The sequence below is a fragment of the Spermophilus citellus genome (genome assembly GCF_964194105.1).
Source record: "Spermophilus citellus genome assembly, chromosome: 2".
Lineage (NCBI taxonomy): Eukaryota > Metazoa > Chordata > Mammalia > Rodentia > Sciuridae > Spermophilus > Spermophilus citellus.
Window position 1 is genome coordinate 729,379 of NC_138183.1, and position 20,437 is coordinate 749,815.

General features: G+C 56.8%; 2 protein-coding genes across 2 annotated transcripts; both read right to left on the reverse strand.

Moving 5' to 3' along the window:
* TOR4A (torsin family 4 member A) lies at positions 1-4,855 on the reverse strand. The gene is made up of 2 exons (XM_081270355.1): positions 4,642-4,855; positions 1-3,870 (listed from the first exon to the last, which is right to left on the reverse strand). Exon 2 carries the CDS (start codon positions 3,831-3,833, stop codon positions 2,562-2,564), a length of 1,272 nt encoding a protein of 423 aa, XP_081126481.1. The 5' UTR covers positions 3,834-3,870; positions 4,642-4,855; the 3' UTR covers positions 1-2,561.
* A 2,994-nt stretch (positions 4,856-7,849) lies between these two features.
* NELFB (negative elongation factor complex member B) lies at positions 7,850-20,077 on the reverse strand. Its single transcript, XM_081270067.1, has 13 exons — positions 19,734-20,077; positions 19,472-19,635; positions 19,234-19,333; positions 18,646-18,876; positions 14,843-15,028; positions 13,891-14,003; positions 13,003-13,105; positions 12,711-12,806; positions 11,733-11,875; positions 11,533-11,639; positions 9,061-9,202; positions 8,692-8,800; positions 7,850-8,557 (listed from the first exon to the last, which is right to left on the reverse strand). Exons 1-13 carry the CDS (start codon positions 19,833-19,835, stop codon positions 8,411-8,413), a joined length of 1,743 nt encoding a protein of 580 aa, XP_081126193.1. The 5' UTR covers positions 19,836-20,077; the 3' UTR covers positions 7,850-8,410.
* Between the last annotated feature and the right edge of the window lie 360 nt (positions 20,078-20,437).

The window sequence follows — 20,437 nt, forward strand, 5'->3', positions numbered from 1 at the left end:
GAGTTGTTTAGCACCTTGCAGTTGCTGAGGCTGGCTTTGAACTGGAGATCCTCCTGTCTCAGCCTCCTAAGCCACTGGAATTCCAGGTGTGCACTCCCTCACCTGGCAGACAAAATGCATTTTAAGAAAAATCCACTGTTAGAGACCAAAGAGCCACTACATGGTGACACCTGGGGTCCAAGGGTGCCTCAGGGCAGTGTACATGGACCACACACATGCAGAGGAAATTGCCTGTCCCATTTGGGACAGTCTGAAAAGTAGGTAGCTTCCACTAGGCGGAGCCTGGGAGCCTGCCCTCAGCACCTGTCCAGGGGACCTTCCAGCTGTTCATGGGTCTCCTGGAAAGCCTTGATGTTGAGCTGGACTCCACCCGTCTGCCCTCCATCAGCCTGCCAGCCTGTACCAAGTCCCTCTTCTGACATTTCTCAAATATTAGAAAGTAAAAAATCTAATTAGTACGGCCCAATAAACACAGGCTGAGAGAGAAATTGACCAAAAAAAGAAAAAAAAGTAGGTTGTTAGATTTGAGCCACACGTTTTATTAACAGGGCGTGACACAACCAGCCCCCAACATTTTCTGCACATTCCTCTTTAGCACAGAAATTAGCCTCCATGTAATGTTTTATAAATAAATAAAATAAGATTGCTTGGATTGTCAGGTGCTGCTGATTGGGAACAGGCCATGTTTGGCTGGGCAAGCCACACCTGTGGCTGAGTGCTGTGTGTGTGGGCAGGGGTGGTGGGTGGTGGTGATGGTCCTGGGGGCCCTCCTGGGGAGTGGTGAGGACCCCAACAGCACTCCTGCCCAGGATGGACATGGCCTCCGGCTCAGCAGCTCTCACACACCCCTGAAGCATCAATGCAGGTCACTGGACTGCCCAGCTGGACGTCCTGCTGCAAGTTGTCTCCCACAAGTTGGGCTAGGATAGATGGAGCCAGTCCTGGGCTCCCACAGCTGGCCACCCCACCCCACAAGCATCAGGAGCAGAGGTTCTACCACCCAGTGCAACCCAGATCCCCCGGCCACGCCCTGAATCTGCGCGCTCGCTCAGTGTTAATGAGAGGCTCGAATCTACCCAGATCCAAGTGCCCAAGCCCGCAGACCGCCGCCAGGGCGAGTTGGAAGGGGGACAGTAACCCAGCATGCTCGGGTGACCACTTAAGCAGCGAACCCTTCTAAGGACACCTTAGACTCCGTGGTCACGGTTCGGAGAAGGTGTCCCTGGAGACGTGGTCGAACTAAGACCAGGGTGCGCGCGTGCATGGCCGTGCTTCACGAGGGCGGCCCTGCCACTTTGCTGGACCCTCCCCTCCTGCCACCCGCTAGTCCTTGCTCCAGTTTCCCTGCTACGCGGCGCGCTCTGGGACAGGGTTGGTGGCGAGTGCGGCCCGCAGACTCGGGGGCGGAGCTGGGCGCGGACACCAGGTGGCAGCACTGAGGCCGCTCCAGAACTAAGTCGGGCGCTGCGAACGCCCACCGAGGGAGGAGGCCGGGAGGCGGAGCATTCCGGTCTTGAGCGGTCTGGTGGACAGGAGGGGAAGACAGGTGCACAACCGTGGTGCCCAGACGCCTCTACTACCAAGGACAAGCCACCTCCACAGCAAGGCGCAGGGAGGTTCCGCACGGGAGACTCAGCCAGCAGGGGGCAGGATCTGCTGAGGCGCTTCCCTCCACTGCTCCCTAGATAGCCAAGCCCGCAAGCCTGTTGTTCCTGGAAATATGGCTCCTGGAGGGGAGGCGGGTGTAAACAGCAGGACTTCTTTCACTCACTGCTGTAAGTGCTGGCTGTGGAGTCCACGGGGTGTCATCTCCAGAGCCTGCAGGCCAGAAAGGGGCCAGGATGTAAGGGACCCCCTCCACTCCACCTGGGAAAAGAATCCAGGGCCACGGCTCTGCACATCTAGCTGCATCCAAGGCATCTCTGTATAGCCGTCTTTCCCAGTTCAGGGCCCTGGAGTGGATCAGTGGCCCGGGCTCAGTGGCCAGGACAGTAGGAGCCAAAGAGTTCAGGGCCCCCCATTTAGGCCCACCTACTACCACTGTCAGCCTGAATCATCCAGAGCATCCGGGATCACTCATTGGTGTGGAGACACCCAATTGCTCCAACGCTTTCATGGCCCTTGGGCCCCTAAGCCCAAGAGGTGTGCAGGGGGCCACTGGGTGTATTTGGGGGTTATGGAAGCTGCAGCAAGCACCCATTGAGCTGGGTTCACATCCCAATTCTGTGACCTTAGGGATTAGCTGTGTGGCCCTAGGGGCTGCTTGCCCTCTGAGGTCATTTGTACCCTGAGAGCAGACTGCCCACCTCCTAGGGCTGCTAACAAAACCCCATCATACAGGCCTGGGATGTGCTGGGCACAGCAGGTGTGGAGGAAGGTGGCTACTCTCCTGATGACCCCAGGGACAAACTCAGGGCTCTGGGGTGGAACTGGAAATTGGGAGCATGGAGCTGAGACACCTCCGCCAGCCTCCCCAGCTTCCAGGGTGAAGCAGCTTAGTGACCACAGGTCACACACACCCACACTCCTCCTGCTGCACCAACACAGTGTGTGCGCCTGTGCTACAAGAGGTTCACCTTGGCTACCACCTGCTTGCAGCCAGTGATAGCAAACTCACGGCCAGCAACACGGTAGTAGCTGAGCTGTGAGGCCAGGAGCTCTGCGCGAGCCTGCTCAGGAAAAAAGCCCTCCCCGGCCATCTCATCCCGGAAGCAGTTGACCACGTCCTGCTTGTCCAGCAGCAGGAAGGGCACGATGGCCGCAGCCTGCCACAGTGGGTGCTCGCGAGCCAGGAGCTCCCGAAGACTGGCATGCAGTTCCTCCTCGGACTCCTCTGCAGCGGCTTGAGCACCACGGACTCTGTCAGGACGCAGGGGCTGCGCGCGGGAGGCGTTCTGCAATACAAATCGGGTGATCTCCGCACCACCTGTGCCACTAAGGAGCACGTAGATGGCATTGTGAAAGTGGTGCGAACGCTGCGGCTGCATGAAGCCGTCTAGCTCATCCAGCAGCGCCGGCGGTAGGAGCTCCACCTCGTCCACTACCAAGAGAGGGGTCTTCTCTTCCGCCTCGGCCTGTGCCACCACTTCAGCCACACGCCGCGCCAGATCCTCCCGGCAGTCCTGCACAGCGCGCGGCTGTGGGCAGTGGTGCCGTGAGTGATACTGCAGCACGAGTGCGCTGTCCTCGAGCACCGCGCGGAAGTGGTGTGCCAGGAGGCGGCCTACATGACTCTTGCCTACGCCACTGGGCCCATGCAGTGCCAGGAGGAGCGGGCGGCTATGCACATGCGTGGCCAGATAGTCCCGCAACAGCGCCACAATGCGGCCCACGGCGGCCGGCTGGCCAAACACAGCTCGCTGTAGCACCTTCTCCAGCCCATCGAGGTCGTAGCGCTGAGCGTTATCGTCCAGGTTCTCAATGGCATTGAGCACCTGGAAACCCACGATGGCTGCGAGCAGCAGCAGGCATCGTTGTGCGCGGCTCCGGCGCTCTGCGCGAGGTCGGTATTTGCGCGAAGCCTCAGGGTAGAGCACCACGCGGCTGCGCCGGCGCCTCTTGCGCAGCGTCCTGGAGGACAGCTCCGCTGGGCCATCGAAGGTGAAGAATTTCGGCTGGTCCAGCTCCCCGCGCAGGGCCCCAGAGCCGCAGCCAGGCCTGAGCGCCCCGGTCCCAGTGTCGGACCCAGAGCCCAGCTGCAGGAGACGCCGCTTGCGCAGTAGCCACACACGGCGGCGTAGGCGGAGCACAGCGCGCACCGGAGCAATCACGCAAGGGCCTGAGGCTCTGGGGTCCGCGGCTGCGGACTCCAAGCTGGGCTGGCCGCAGTCCATGGCGCAGAATCTGCGCTCGGCATGCAGGTCACGTTCCCTGCAACAGGAAAATAGGGAGGGTCTTCGGACTCTCCATGGCCCTCCTCCGCGGGCCGACAGAAACCCTGGCCCCAAATGACCTTACCCGTGGGGCCTCGCGGGGTACCACCTGGGTTGCCCCAGAACCTGGTCCCACCTCGCCCCACTGACCAGGAAACTGCTCAGTGGGGCCCCAATGCAAATCTCTCTGGTCCTCCCAGAAACCGCCGCGGGCCTTGAGGGCCTTGAGGAAGTGGCTGGGGGTAGGGCATGCAACTTATCTGGTGGCCACCCCAGCTTCCTGGAGGGCCACTCGGGCGATTAGGAATTAAGAAGGGTCAAGCCGGACCCCGCCCCCGTCAGCAGCTCCCTGACTATCTGGCGCCAGGGGCCGCTGCGTCCCAAGGCAGGGCCCCAAGAAGCAGAAGCTCCAGCACCCCCAGGAGTTCAGAGACACCACACTACTCAGGGACGGGAGCGGGGGGGGGGGGGGAATTCTGGCAAACATGCTTTGGAGAAGGGGCCCAACACTGTCCCCTGATTTTTCCCAGGCCTCCCAGTCCCCTACACCCGAAACTGAGGTCTTCCCAATATATCCGCCCGCCCCTCCCCCCACCCCACCCCCACCCACGCCGCTGCCAGTGAGGACTAACAGGGCAGCAGCAGAGACCCCCAGAGGCCAGCAGAGGTGGGGCTCAAGATGGACAGAAAGAAGACTTGGGAAAGAAGGATGAAGCCCTGACCCTGGGAGGCTGGCGTGGGTCCCTGCACCCCACAGCCCACCCCCTACCTGCAGCTCAGTGTTCCCCAGCTCTGGCTGGAGCAGGAAGCAGGAAATGTTGTCCTCCCTAGAGAGAGATGGGTGGTACAGGGGCCTCCTGGGCCAGCTGAGGCCTGGAGTGGGCAGCGACACCTGCGGGTCCCCAGGAAGCGTCTGGAGCAGAGGAAGCTCTGGGGAGGTTTCCGTTCCTTGCAAAGGAAGTGAGTCAGGGGTGCGGCCGGGCGGGACTAGGGCTGGACAGAGGCGCCAGCCAGGGAGGCCTTTCTGGCCTGCCCAGAACCCCCTTCCAGCAGGTCAGCTCCTTTTGCAGCCCTGTGGCTCTCCCAGGACACCTGGTGATACTAAGGGCCCCTTTCCCTTGGCCCCTGGGCTCCTTGCAGCTGTCTGACCTCCATGGACCCCCACCTTCCCCAGGACATCTCCACCTGACCCAGCAGGGCCCACTGAGACTCCAGGCTACAGTAAACAAGAGGAAAGCAGGGTCCTTTGTCCAGCTGAGTTGGGTGCCCCCAATCCCTCCCTTACTTTCCTGTCTCCTCTCTCCTCCCCCTCTTCTGAGAGGCCCCCCCTTATTTTGTCCACCAGCCTGGATCCTCCCACATAGGACATACTGAGGCAGAAGTTCTAGAGGAACAAATTCAGAATTAACTGGGGACCCTTCCTGGCCACCTGCTTGCCTGTGCCTGATCCCCATTCCCATTCCCAGAGGAGCCTTCCTGGATAGCTCTTGGCCCCTCATTGTGGAAGGAAGCTGGTCTCGTCCATGCCCAGCCTAGAAGTCCTGAGCTCCCAGGAACCAGCAGCAGCCCTTACCACCTTCTGAGGAGTGGCCAGGATGGACCTCTCTGTCTCTAGATCACTCTGGCTAACTCAGTTCTATGCTACACACAGGATCAGACAGTCCAGAGTCCCCCAGGCTCTAGGAACACCACCAAAGTCCATCCTGCCCCTGTCACCCTCTATCCACATGACAGGAATGCCAGGGCAGGAGGCTGGCTGTCCAGGCCCTGAGGTCCCACATGAGGAGTCCTTCAGGGTCACAGGCCCCCTCTTGCCTTTCTGCCTTTTCTGACACAGGGAGGACCCTGGGGCTGGGGCCTTGAGGGGCAGGTGCGACTGGCCAGGCCTGCAGGAAAGGAGCAAGCCAGTGTCCAATTGAGTCCAGTGCTGGCCTCCTGCTTTTGCCAGAGGCTGACCAACCAAACCCTTTGGAGTCCAGAGCCCCACACTGGAGTGAGGAGACTCACTAGAGGGGAGTGACAGCGTTCAAGGAGCTCATGTCCCAGAGCATTCACCCCCATGGTGAAGGGGACCCTAGAATCAAACTCCCACTATGTCATCTGCCAGCCCCATTCCAACCCACCCCCGCCCTGGGAGGCCTCCTCTCCCACCTACCAACCCCTCTGTAGTCCCATTGCCTTCGGACGTCATGCTGCCATCTGCAAATGCCATCCCTCTGAAAGGGCACTTCACCAGGAGACCCACTGCTTGAATGTGGGCAGCCCCCTAAATCCTCCTCTGTCTACCGCATCCCCGTGGGTGTCCCCAGGGTCATGCTCCCTGACCCACTAGTAACATTCTCTTTGGTCACAGTCCCGCTGGCAATGCTACCCTGTCCTCCCTCCTAGTAACTGTTCCCCAGGGTTCTGCCAGACCCTGGGGCCCTCGGCCTTCTCCAGTGACCTTGTGACCCCCCACACTCCCTCGTGTACTGCCTTTTCCCACCCTGCCCCCGTCATCCCGAGGCACCCCCAGCAGGACACTGTCTGCACAGCCACACTCCAGGGGCACTGGCAGAACCCAGTGCACTGACCAAGGCTGACTTCACCATAAACTCAAGAAGGCCCTTCTCACGGCCAGTGACCTGGCCAGGTGTCCACTCTATTGGCCGCTCTACCCACGGCCCTATCCTTTCCTTCCTAGCCCTCCCACCCCCTCTCCCCACCCTGCTTCCACAGTGCCCTGGCACCTGTACCCACCCCACCCCATGATTTGGAAGTGGATGGAGTGTCCCCCACGGGCTCCCATATTGAAATCTGATCTCCGTCAGGAGATACTGACTTGGCAACCCTACAACTGTGCTTACAGGTGGACCTTTGGGAAGTAATTAGGGTTAGTTAAGGTGGTCATGCTGGAGCCCCATGATGAGGTCCCGGTGATTGAAAAGGAGAGCTGGGCACAGTGTCCCACACCTGTCATCCCAGCCCTCAGGAGGCTGAAGCAGGAGGATGGCTAGTGTGAGGCCAGGCTGGGCAACTTGGCAAGACCCTGTCTCAAAATTTAAAAAAAAAAAAAAAAAAAAAAGGGCTGTGGCTCAGTGGTAGAGCGCTCACCTAGCATGTGTGAGGCCCTGGGTTTCATCCTCAGCACCACATAAATGTACTGTGTCCATCTACAACTAAAAAATATTATAAAAAGCAAATAGAAAGGGTTGAGGGTATAGCTCAAGGTGGAGCACCCCTGTGAGCACCTTCAGTCCTCAGTGCCACAAGAAAACAAGGAAACAAGGGAAGTGACTAATGGAGGCCCACACACACTCTCCCTGCCTTTCCCCAGGATGCCCTCTGCAGCCCCGGGTTCCTGAACGAGCAGAAATAAACTTGTTTTCTTATAACTCATCCCGTCTATGGGTGTCGCTAGCAACAGAAAACAGACAATGCTCCCCTTTGGACAGAGTCCTCCCTAGATTACCCAGACAGTCCACCTGCCTGCTCCCCTGCCCGACTGGCAATGGGCAGCAAGGCTTGATTCATTCCCAAGTGGGAAAAGCTGGCAGAAACCTCCCCACACACACCTAACCCCAAAAAGAGCCAGGAAGGCTCTCCTATACCTAGACCAGTAGCCCTGCTCAGTCATGTCTTCAAGACCAGCAATGCCCAGTGGCCAGCCTGCATTCCCTAGGCCACTGCCCAGCTATATAGGCTCATCTGAAGAGAACCACCCAGAGGTGCGTCAGTGCCCTTGGGCTTGCCCTGGCCTCGTGTCCCCCATCTGTGCATGGAGTGAGTGGCTCATCTGGACCCACAGACAGACACCAAGGAGCTGGTCTGTCTTAGCACCATGCAGCCAGTGAGGCCTTGAGGGGCTTCTAGCAGTCTATGCCTGGCGTTCAAGGACAGTGGCCCAAGAAGGGGACCATGGACTCACAGGGCCCCCAGAGAATTCTCCATCTCTGAGCTGCACCCAACCCCCAGGGCCAGCAGAGAAAAGGCTCATCTGCAGATTTACCAAAATGTCTTTTATTTACATAAGTGGAAACCTCAATGTGCACCCAATTTCCCCACATGAGGGTCAGTCAGTGCAGCTGGGCAAGAAGCAATCTCCTCCAAGGGTAAACTGAGGCAGTACACGTGGGAAGGAGGGGCACTGCCTGCAGGGCCTCCGTCAATTGGATGGGCACCCTGGTACCGGTGCACCAGCAGCTCAGGCCGCTGGCTCGTTGCCATCCTGAGTGACCCTACAGACATCTGGACCCAGCACACCTGCTTTGGCCAAAACCATGTGCACTCCCTCCCCTCAGGCTCACCACACTCATGTCAGGCCAGGTGCTCGGGCTGAGAACTGCCAACACCAAAAGGCTGGCACTATGAAGCTCCAGGAAACTGCCAGGCCCCAGGGCAAGAGCAGGTGCCTCCCAGGACCAGCTCTAGGCAACTAAGAGGGAGGAAGGGTGCCCTACTGCACAGGCCCTGCAGCTCCCTCCCAAGGCCAGGGGAGCCTCTCCCGATGACTGTCCCAGAAGGGGCCCACTCCTGAGCAGCCCTTTGGGTGCAGAGCCTCAGAGTCCAGCTGGAGCAGGCACGCTGGGGAGAGGCAGCTCCAGGGCGGGTGGCTCTGCAGCCTGGGCTGGGCTGGGCTTCCGATGGTCCAGCTGCTCCAGCTTCTCACCCAGCTGGGAGTAGAGCTCCTTCACAGCCTCTCCACTCTGCAGACAGACCCAGGTTGTGGGACCAGCAAGAACCCGCCAGCCCCAGGGCAGCCCAGAGGAAGGCCCCAGAGACCAAGAAAAGCACAGCAGGCCAGGGTCAGCATTCCCAGATGAGGAGGTCAAGCACCCACCTGGCCCGTGGGCTCCAGGGCCTTCTGCAGAGCCTCCAGCTTGGAGGGGGCTACCCTGGGGTGCAGGTGGAGGAGAAGCCGCAGTACATGCCGATGCACATTCTCCTTCCTGGAAAAGGCCAGGGCCGGGTGGAGACAAGGGGCTGAGAGGAGGACACACTCCTCCAAGGCTCAGCCCAACTGCAGGGGAAAAGCCCCTTCCAGCTCCTCCTGCTGCCCTGGAGACAGGACCCCCCAACTATACCTGGGCAACCCTTTGGCAAGTGCAGCCATGGTGCCCGACAGACCCACCTGCAGCCCCTCACCTGCCAGGCTTCTGTGCACACGAAAGTCTGGCTGGCCTGGATTGCCCATGGCTGTGTGGCCTACCTAGGTGAGGCTGTGAGGAAGAAGCCATCGAAGAGGCTGCTGCAGAAATCCTCCAGGGCAAACTCATCAGCCAGCAGCGCCAGGCTCCCAGTAAGCAGGTGGAGGAAGATATCACTGAAGGCCAGGTCGCCGAAGGTTTCCACTGCAATCACAGCAGGTTGGCCTGGCCCAGCCACCACCCACCCCTTTGCCAGGGCAGACAACCTCTGCCCTCAGAAACCTGCCCCTGGGGCCTCCCCAGGGACTCCCAAGTACCCAGAGGTCAGAACAGGGTCCCAGGTGAGTGGGTGGTGGACTGGGGGTGGGGATGAAAACAGGGTGGCCCCTTCCTAAAGGCTCTACCCAACAGTTGAGGGCTCTGGTCAGAACCAGCCCCAAGAGAGAGAAAAACCACAGCCCAAAAAGGAAAAGGCAGGAAGAGCCAAAGAACAGCCTGGAGGGAGCTCTTCCAAACCCCCTTTTTGAAGCTACTAACCCTAAAGCAGAAAAGACCATGAAGCCAACTGCAGCTAAGCCTTGCTGCACCAGCACAACACAGATACTGCCAGGCCCTGCCTGAGCAGACCTCAGGGGCGCCGTGCGGCAGTGGTCCCACACAGGCAGGGTAGCACCTGCAGCCTGGTCACAGCGTGAAGGACTGGTGCAGATGGGATGGGAACTAGATGCCACCATCCCTGAGACCTGCCAGGGCAGACCTGGCCGACACTGCCTGGACCAGTGGAGAGACATTTCAGAGAGACACAGGCACCCCAGGGGTGCCACTGTCAATGCCTAGACCTCTCCAAGCCCTAAAGCTTATGGGAGACCTGGGGGCAGGCAGGCAAGGCTCATGGCAGCACTCAGCCCCATCGACAATGCCTGCCAGATGCCACAGGAACACAGCCACCCCCAGGCATCTGACCTGAGAAGTGACAGCGAACCTGCTGAGAAGTGACCATCCTTCTTTTGTAGAGGAGCCTACAAACTGTTCAGAGTCACAGATCATGTGTCAGGGACTTCTCAGAGCTCAGAAACTCCCACAATCAGAAAATTCTAGAAAACTCACGTCCATTCTGATTCATACTAAGAACAAGAGAGCTCCTCCTGAACGTGGTCAGAGCTGCACACCCCAGGGGCAGCAACGTGCTCCAAGAAAGATAGCCCACTGCCTGTCTCAACCCACTCCAATAGCCAGAACCAGGTGCGAGGAAGACAGGGTGCTGAGCACACCTGGGACGAGGCAGGTCAAGGCGACTTATAACCATGCCCCTGGAGACCTCACAATGCCAACAAGCAGCCAGCCCTTCAGCCCCCACTGCCCCCACCATTTCTCGGGTCAGATGCCTGGGGGTAGCTGTGTTCGCTGGAGAGGCACAGGACAGGTTCCTGGGAGCCTGCAGAGGGGCCCTCCGTGCAGAACATTGACCTGGCCCTATGAGGCTCACTGAGGACTGCTGACCCGAGTGGCAAGGTGGTCAGTCTGCATTGTTTTAAAATAATAAACCTGCAGCCACAGGTCACCAAGGCCCAGTCTGAGAGGACTTAGTCAGATGTGTCTGCACAGCCACGCCCACAGAGCTTCCTGCACACAGAAGCTGAAAGCAGGCAGCCAGCGACTGAGAGACATGCCTGTGAGCCCAGGGCAGCAAGACCCAGGACCGTCACCAAGTGGGCACAGCATGCACCTCTCCAACAGGACAGAGGCCTTATTTCTACAGGCCCAGCCAGAGCCCTCCCTCTTCCTGGCTGGGTCACCTCCTCCAAGTGGTCCTGGGGGAAGTGGGCCTAAAACGGCCTTGGAGGGCACACTCCCTCTGCCCTCTGGGGACACAAGGAGCCACATGCCCTTCAGAAGTTAGGATAAAATAACAGGCACGGCGGTGCACACCTGTAATCCCAGTGGCTTGGGAGGCTGAGACAGGAGGATCTCAAATTCAAAGCCAGCCTCAACTAAGCAACTCAGTGAGACCCTGGCTCTAAATAAAATACAAAATAGGGCTGGGGATGTGGCTCAGTGGTCGAGTGCCCCTGAGTTCAATCCCCGGCACCAAAAATAGATAAATAAAAGTATTAGGTCCACCTACAACTAAAAATAATAAATATTTAGAGCTGGGGATGTGGCTCAAGCTCGCCTAGCATGCATGCGGCCCGGGTTCGATCCTCAGCACCACATACAAACAAAGATGCTATGTCCGCCAATAACTAAAAAATAAATATTAAAAATTCTCTCTCTCTCTTTAAAAAAATAAAAAATAAATATTTAAAAATTAAAAGATAAAGGTGGCTCCTACACCCCTTTCTGTGGGAAAGATCACAAGACCCAAAACACAAGGCTAAGTAAGCAGCCTCTCACTTTTCTACTAAGATAAACTTCAGACAAGACTGAAAGTGACAATAGCTAGGGAAGGTGGGTGTGAGGGCAGGGACACAGTGGCCAGCAGCCTTCTGGGCCCCAGGAGGCCCCTGCCCGGCAGGATGCACGTCCGGACTCACCCAGCCCCGGCAGCAGGCGCAGGAGCGCGTTCTTATTCCGCTGCTTGGTGATATGCAGGACGTAGTACAGCCCCACTTCACAGGCCATGCGCTGCTCCTGCAGAAACCTGGGCAGATGGCACCCAGGACCCGTCAGGCCCCTGCAGCGCTGGCCAAGCACAGCCTGCCCTGACACGCCCTGCTGGTGCCTCGGCACCTACTTGGTGAAGCTCTCGGGAAGCGTGCTGGGGTACACGACTGGGGCCTTCTCCTCAGCCGGAAGCTTCTGGTCCACGTTGAAAGTGTGGTCGTCCACCACAAAGGACATGAGCATGGGCAAGAACCTGGTGATGAGCTCCGCCTCCTGCAGGGACAAAGGCCGTGAGTCAGCAGCCCCTGGGTCCCCAGCCCGACTCTCCCCAGTGCAGACCCCCCACGAGGGCCCATACTGCACCCTTTCCTCGGGTCTGCCTGTCCCTTTCCAGGTGTTGCTTTGGGCACTGAGGGTTGAGCCAGGGAGCTCTACCACTGAGCTCACACCCAGTTCTGTTTTGCTTTTTTTGGGTGACGGGGGCACTGGGGATGGAACCCAGGGGCACTCGACCACTGAGCCACATCCCCAGCCCTATTTTTGTATTTTATTTAGAGATAGGATCTCACCAAATTGCTTAGCGCCTCACTTTTACTGAGGCTGGCTTTGAACTCCAATACTACTGTCTCAGCCTCCCAAGCCACGGGGATTACAGGCATGCGCCACCATGCCAGGCCCAGGTCTTTTTAGTTTTTTAGACAGGATCTCACTAAGGTGCCTAGAACCTTGCTTAAGTTGCTGAGGCTAGCCTCAAACTCACGATCCTCCTGCCTCAGCCTCCCAAGTTGCTGGGAGTACAGGTGTGTGCAACCCACTCGGAAGGTCTGCCCACCCTTGACACTGCTCCTACTTCTGGCTTTATGAGACTCCCACCCAGCGCTGTCTGTGGACTCCCAAATTGGCATGATTACAGCCCCTTATGGAAATGCCATGGGCCAAGTGTATAGGAAGCAGCCCACCTCCCTGTAGGTAGCCAGCCCTATCAAGACACCCCCAAAATCCCTGATGTTTCCTAAAGGAAGCCCCCAGGAACACAGAACTGGGACTGGAGGGGCCACCTCACCACAACTCGTAAGTAGCAGCAATGCAAGGAAGCCAAATCCCATACCATCTTGGGCTCCTTGAAGACCTGGCTGTCAATCAGGTCCCAGGCCCCCTGGCCCAGGGCCAGCAGCCTAAGCAGCAGCAGGAGGTCAGGGCTGTCCTGCAGGGAAACAGTCCTTAACAGAAGTCACCAAGGTCATGTTGTCCTCTGACCGCACTCAATACTCAGTGGGATCTCTCCTGTCATGCCAGGACCCTGGGACCCCCATCCAGGACCCCAACTGCCCCACTCACAGGATCAAAGCCAGCTCCACAGGTGGAGCCGTGTGTCAACACCAGGGCATGCGTGCACTCACCCTGGGCAGCGTCTCCTGGCTGACAAGCTCCTGCAGGTGCCTGATGGTGCTCAGAGACAGCGTGTTGATGGCAAAGGGGTCGCAGAGGATCATGGACAGGTCCCTGAGGGAGCAGTCCTCAGCATGAACTGGGGAAGCCTGGCTGACCTGCCCCTGCCTGCTGACAGTGTGCAGACCACTGAGGGCAGCAGGGGCTGGGCAGGGAGGCTTAGGCACCACCCTGGGAGTTGCTCTCTTTCTGCATGGAGCATGCAAATCGTACTCTGGTCCTCTCAACAAAATACACAAGCTTCGTAATTTATTCTGTTTTTTTCTTTTTTAATTTGTTTTTAACTGTACATGGACACAATATCTTTGTTTTATTTATTTACATTTTTATAAATGTGTTGCTGAGGATCAAACCCAGGGCCTTGCATATGCTAGGCAAGCGCTCTACCACTGAGCCAAAACCCCAGCCCCTGTAATTTATTCTTAACCCATTGAAAGCTCTTTCAAACTAGAGGTGAAAAGTAAAAAAAAAAAAAAAAAAAAATTAAAAAGATTAAAAAAAAAAAAAAAAAAGAACCACAAGGGCATGCTTTGCTTCTGAAAGCCTGGCCCAGACTGAGCTCAGTCAAGAAGCCAGAGTTCTAAGAGAAGGGTGACAGACTACACAGCAACCAGCTAGAGGACACGGGGAGCCCTCAGCCTGGAGCAGGCCCCAAACTGCTGCAGACTCCAGGCCACTGGACCCCCACCCTGGCACCCTCAAGAACATGAGCCCTGCATCTGTGCAGAGATGATGGTGTCTGCAGCCTAAACTCCTCCCACACGATCCCGTCCTAAGCCATGGGCTCAGGGGCCTGGCATGGCTCCAGCTAGCAAGAGTGGGAACACAGGATGCCTTACCCCAGGACTTGCTCCTGCCCTTTCTTCACTCCATCAAGAAACCCCTGCAGCTCCCGGGCTCTCTTGCTGTCCACAAACCGCTCTCGGATACAGGCATCCAGACACCAGGTGAACTGCAGGCAGAAGGGGCATCAGCAGGGCAGGACTGGACCCTCCCACAGCCAGAGGCCAGGCCTGAGACAGCTGCAGCCCTCTGTCTCCCTCAGGCACAGCACTGCCTGAGGAGCTGAGACCAGAGGCAGAGGCAGACACAGGCCACAGACCCAAGCATCACCCCAAGACCTAGGGGCCACAGGAGAGGGTGGGAAGATGCCCAGAGACAGAAAGCACCACAGAGCCCTCCTGGTGGACAAGGGACTTGCAGGAAGCAAGGGATGTTCTTCCTGGGGACAAAAGCAGCAAGCCCCAGGACAGTACAAGGAGGTGACCTGTCTTCTCCATGAACCTCCCTGGTGTGCGTCAGGCACTGTAGCACTTGGAGCAGTGAGAGGCTCAGAGAAGGACACCAAAGGTCCCTGGGAAATGGTCCCAGTGCTGCCATGCCTGGGCTCGGAGACACAGGGCAGATGAAACCCCCTTCCTGGAACACCCTGGTACTTGCCAGTGAGAAGCCCCATGGGCTGGGGGCTGGGGAGGGCCAGAGGCCAGCTGACGAGACAGAGGAACGAGGCACTGCTACAGGGTAGCCGGGGGGCATGCACCCAGCTGCAGCAGAGATAGGCTAAAGGGCAGTGAGGCACCAAGACACCCAGGTCTCTGGCTCAGGCACCTGGAGGATGCCACCCTCCCTAGTGGGGTGTGCAGAGATGCCAGCACCCAGCTGGCAGCTGAATGGACGGACGGCTCAAGACATGAGCTTGGCACGGGTTGATGCCTGACTGGTTCCTAGAACACTGCGTGCCAGGGAAGCAGCAGGGGAGGACCCCTGAAGAAGTGACCACGGAGGCCGCACCTTGTGGCAGGGGTCCACTGTGCAGATATCACCCACATCCAGATCATGCAGGGACATGAGCAGCTCGGCCCGCAGTGTGCAGTAGTGCACATTCCTGGTTCGCAGGAAGAGCGTGCGCAGGAACTGGAGCACCATGTCGTACAGCTTCACGTTCTTCCCCACCATCTGCGTCAGCTTCTGCACCACCTGGCAGGAGAGACAGGCCACTGTGCCCAGAACACCGCCCACCACCCTACACCCAGCCACCACACAGGTGGCCGAGTCCTGGGACAGCAATACTCCCTCCAGAGTGTCCTTTCTGGGCTGCTGGTGTCAGACACTGCCTCTTCTCAGGTGAAATGCTGCCACTCTGCCAGAGGTGACAGGCTGTTACTTAGGGTGGTGAGCCCACACCAGTCCCCATGGTTCCCTGAAAGGTCACAAGCCTATGACCTCAAGTACTTGCCTACCCAGTCAAGAGGGGCCAGGCAAGAGGCAGCACTGAGTGACCTCCCAGAAGAACTCCACTGTGGGAAGACGCAGGTGGCCCTGCCGCCTTAGGGCCTACACTCAAGGCCTGCAAGGCTGGCTGCCTGCTCCTCCAGGCTGTCCACCCAGCCCACATGGCTCCTGTCTCCTGTCTCCCTGTCTTCAACTGCAGCTGGAGGCTGTGTGATGGAGGCTGTGTGACCTCATCCCACCACCAGCATCCAGGGCCACAAAGCACAGGCAGAGGCCCCAGGTGTACAAAACAAACAAAATCCAATTCCCCCTTCCCGCCCCTGGACAGCCAAGCAGGGACATGGGCACCTAGGCCCCTGGCACAGATAAGCCACTTCATTCCTCCTCAGGACAGCACTGGGGACCCCACTGTGCAGCCTCAGCCACCACAGAGCTCTGCTCAGCTGCTCCCTGGACGTGGCTCACTGGAACGAGGATGGACCACAAGCAACCCCTTGGCCTGAGGCTCCCTGTCACAGCACTATAAAATCACAGAGCCCCAAGAACAGACTGCGAGGAACAACAGGCCACCAACCAAGTGCCACAAGACAGAGCCCCTGCCAAATTGTGCACAGACACAGATGCTGGAGAAGGGCAGAGAGGCCTGTGACAGAGAAGGCCTGTGACTACGAGTCCAGCCAGCCATCAGCTGTGAAGTCAAAACAAAATAAACGTCCAGTACGTCAGGACTCTGAAAGGATGCCTTCAAATCAGGAGAAGAAAGTAAGCAAGCTCAGGAGCCGCGCAGGAGAAGCGGAGCCAACGACAGGCGGCCACCTAGGAGAAGCCAGGAGACCAGGAGGGAAAACATCAGGGACAAAAGCAGCCGCAGATGGAAATGTGGCTGGCCCGCCCGCCCAGTCTGAGGGAGGCTGGGCACGGCCCGGGATCTGATGCCAAGGCCACTTCTCTCCAGGAGCACTGACACCGAGGTGACCCAGAGACAACCCACACAGAAACTGGGCCCCGAGGCAGCAACTCGTGGGGGTGGATGCAGCAGGGGACAGGGTAGTGCCCCCTTAAAGGAGGGAGGGAGGGGGGGGGTTCTTCTGCTGTTCCTTTCTGCTGTTCGGACACTTTCGCACTGCAACTCTCACGTGTATAAAAATGTAGCTTTTTGAAAGAAAACACTTAGGACAAAGCAAGTAAAGAAATCAGCACCCAGTCACAGAAGATCCGGGAGACAGGAGGAGGGCAGGGGAGTGTGGGGCAAGCTGGGGGAGGGGGAGCACTGCTCTGACAGCAATGGAATGAGAGGTTTACAAAGGACCTAACCGAGAATAAACAAGCACAAGGCAAGGGACAGAGGTCAGGGACAGCGTAAGCTACACACTCCTCCAACCCCACAGCTGCCGGTCCATGTGGCCAAGTGCCTTGAAGTCCCACTGGAGCTACAGGCCACACTCATGGCTTTGGCACTTGAACTGTGGCAACTGAGGATGTGCTGAGGGCATGAAAGACCCACCGGATTTTAGACTCAGTGACCCCAAAATAAACATAGCTCAATGACAACACAGCTCAATGACAATCATTGACATTCAGTTACACACTGAAAGTAACTTTTTTTAATACATTAGTTTAAGAAGAAAATTAAGTTGATAGTAAACTGATGAGGCCCAAGGATGAAGGCCTGCAATCCCAGCAACGTGGGAGGCTGGCAGGAGGGAGGACCAAGCTTCAGGTCAGCCTGGTCAACGTAGCAAGACTGTCTCAAAACAAATAATAAAAAGAGCTGGGGGTGTAGCTCAGTGGTAGAGCACCCCAGTTTCAATACCCACACCACAAAAATAAAATAAATAGATATTGTCTATATTTTCTTCATTAACCTGGGATGACTTAAATAATGTTTTATGTCTCTACTAAATGCCTGTAATCCCAGCAGCTCGGGAGGCTGAGACAGGAGGATCACGAGTTCAAAGCCAGCCTTAGCAAAAACGAGGCACTAAGCAACTGAGTGAGGCCCTGTCTCTAAATAAAATACAAAATAGGACTGGGGATGTAGCTCAGTGGTTGAGTGCCCAAGTTCAATCCGTGGTACTGCCCCCGCCAAAAATAGAAAGAAATCAAGCTGGGCATGGTTGTTTATGCCTGTGATTCAGGAACTTGGGAGGCTGAGGAAAGAGAATCACAAGTTCAAGGACAGTCTCAGCAACTTAGCGAGTCCCTAAACAATTTAGAGACCCTGTCTCAAAATTTTAAAAAAGAGCTGAGATGTGGCTCAGTAGTTAAGTGAAACTGGGTTCAATCCCTGGTACCAGAAAAAAAAAAAAGAAGAAAAAGATAAATTTAACTAAAAAAATCCCAGTATAAAAAAACAGATATCAGTTATTGTAAAAAAAAAAAAAAAATTATAGTCCTGGGGATTGATCCCAGGGCCTCATGCATGCTAGACAAATGTTCTACCACTGAACTACGTCCCCAGCCCAGTTATTGCAAATCTGAGTTCAGGTATAACATCAGCATTACTAATAGATGGAAACTTAAGTTCACTATTTAAGAATTCAGGGCTACGACTGTAGGTAGCTCAGTGGTAGAGCGCCCACCTTGCACATGTGAGGCACTAGGTTCGATCCTCAGCACCAATTAAAAATAAAGATACTGTGTCCATCTACAACAAAAAATATCCAAAAAAAAAAAAAAAAAAGAATTCAGCCATGGGAGCTAGGGTAGTGGCTCAATGGTAGAACACTTGCCTTGCACGTGTGAGGCACTGGGTTCGGTTCTCAGCACCACATATAAATAAATAAAATAAAAGTCCATTGACAACTAAAAAATATTTTAAAAAAATAGTAGTAGTAGTAGTACAGGAATTCAACCACATTAACAAACTAAAGATTTAAAAATTTAGCTGGTAGGAATAGTGGCTCAGTGGTAGAGCACTTGCCTAGCAAGTGTGAGGCCCTGGGTTTGATCCTCAGCACCACATATAAATAAGTAAATAAAATAAAGGTATGTGTCCAACTACAACTAAAAAAATAAATATTAAAAAAACAAAGTTTAGCTGTTAGACCCTATCCCAAAACAAAAATAATTATTTTATTTTAAAGGGGTTGAAAGTATAGCTTAGTGGTTAAGTGCCCCTGGGTTCAATCACCGTTACCAAAAAAAAAAACAACTTAAGGGCCAAGTAGAAGCTTTCTGGAAGTGGGGTGGGGCTATCACTTTTCATTAAAGACCTGTCTGTAGGCATTAACTTTTTTCCCATATAATTTCACTAAAAAGTAAAATGTACACAAACACACAACCAACCAACCTTTCAGGCCACACATTCCAGGAATAAACCCACACACTCAAAGCCCTGTGCATGCCCTGCCTCCCCTCACCTCGCCCTGGCGTCTGGTCTTGGGGGAAGGACTAAAGAAGTTGTGCAGGACAGACAGCTCTGTGCTGAAGAGTGCACTCTCTTTCTCCAGGATATACTGTTTCAGCAGTGGGGAGACTTCATCCCCAAAGAGTGCCTGGTTGTCCTGCCAGATCTGCCGCTTCACCTCCACAGCACAGGCTCGGTACAGTTCCTTGTCAGCCATCACCAGCTTCAGCTTCTTCTCAGGAACCTAAAGGACAAACACGAGCCCTGTACCCTCCTGCAAGTGGCACCTGTGTCCTCCAGGTCCCCCTCATGAAAACCACATTGGCCCAGCCCCATCCCATGGTCCCTATAGGTGCAGGCAGACATACTGAATATCCACAGCTCTCTCTCACAACGACTTGAGACCCAAGTTTTGGTCTGCATGTGGCCCACTTGAGAGAAGCTGACTCAGGCAAGCTGCTCATCAAAACTCCTCAGAGCTAAGTAGCTACCTGCACCAAGCTGAGTCTGACTTCCATCACCAAGGGCATGCAGGTAAGCTGGTCAAGCTGTACCTCATGGCACACTGGTCTCCCCGGAAGGGTAGCACCAGAGCTCTCACCTTGGGAAGATGCTTCATGACACACATCACCACTGGCTGCAGAGATGGCATCTTGACCAGAGAAAAGCTCTTCTCTAGAAGATCTTCCAGCTTCTTGTACCTGCAAAGACTTGAACAACTGAGGGGGTGGGTCTCCACATACAGGAGGCGCGGTGGGGTGGGGGTGCTCCTCACACATAGTCCTAAAGGGACCACAAAAGTTGCCCAGTCGATTCCGAGGCTGCAAGCGCGGACCGACCTTTCCTCGGCCTTCCCCTCCGAAGCGATGGCTGACACTCGCTCCAGCAGCTTGTCCCGCAGCTCATCAAACACCGACTGGTGGAACTCCAGTCGCGGCGTCCCGTGCAGGTCCAAGAAGGGAAGGGCCGACTGCAGGGAGGGCAGCAGCACGCCATTCTCGGTCTGCGGAAGCAGAGCGTCAGCGAGGTGAATTCTGCCTACCGTCCCCGCCCCTCCACCCCGGGCGGCCGCGGAGAGCAGCGCCCGCCCGACCCGCGCACCTGGAACTGCTCGATGGCCTTGAGCGGCTCGGTGCAGTTGGTCAGGGTCTCCTTTAGGTCCTCGCCGTTGGCCACGCCCAGGTCCTGCAGCCCGGCGAACATGGCCGAGGCCCCCGCCGTCGCCCGGCTCGGGGCCCCATCCCCGCACCGCTCCCCCGGCGCCGCCGCGGACGCCCCCGAAGCGCGCTCCCCCGGGCCTCGGGGGCCGCTGGAGCCGCGCTCCCCCGCCGCCTCCAGTTCGGCCAGGTCGCGCCCGAAGCGCGGCTCCGCACGGCCCGCACCGCCCACTTCCGCCCCGCACGGCCAGGGTCCGACAGCTAAACCGCACCGGGAAAACGCCGCCGCGCCCGCACTCGGGTTCCGGGCATCTACGCGCCACCCCCAGAGACGGTGGGACGGCACTCGAGGGGCGGTGCCCGGGCTACGGGCGTGGCCTCGCCCACGCACGCACGTTCCGCCCCGCTGCCGCAGTCCGCCACGGGCCTGGTGGTCCTCCAACCCGAGACCACGTGCCTTGCGCGCAACTGCTGTCGGCTTGTGGATTTCAGAACCGACATTTTTCGAGGCAAATCTTATTTTTATAGTCACGAACAACTCTTGCTGATCTAACAGGAGCCTCTTGACTTTACGAATATTTTTGCTTGAGGAAGTGACGCATTTCCGTCCTAGAAGCTCCCTGCCTGGGTCGCGCCAGGTGCACAAGT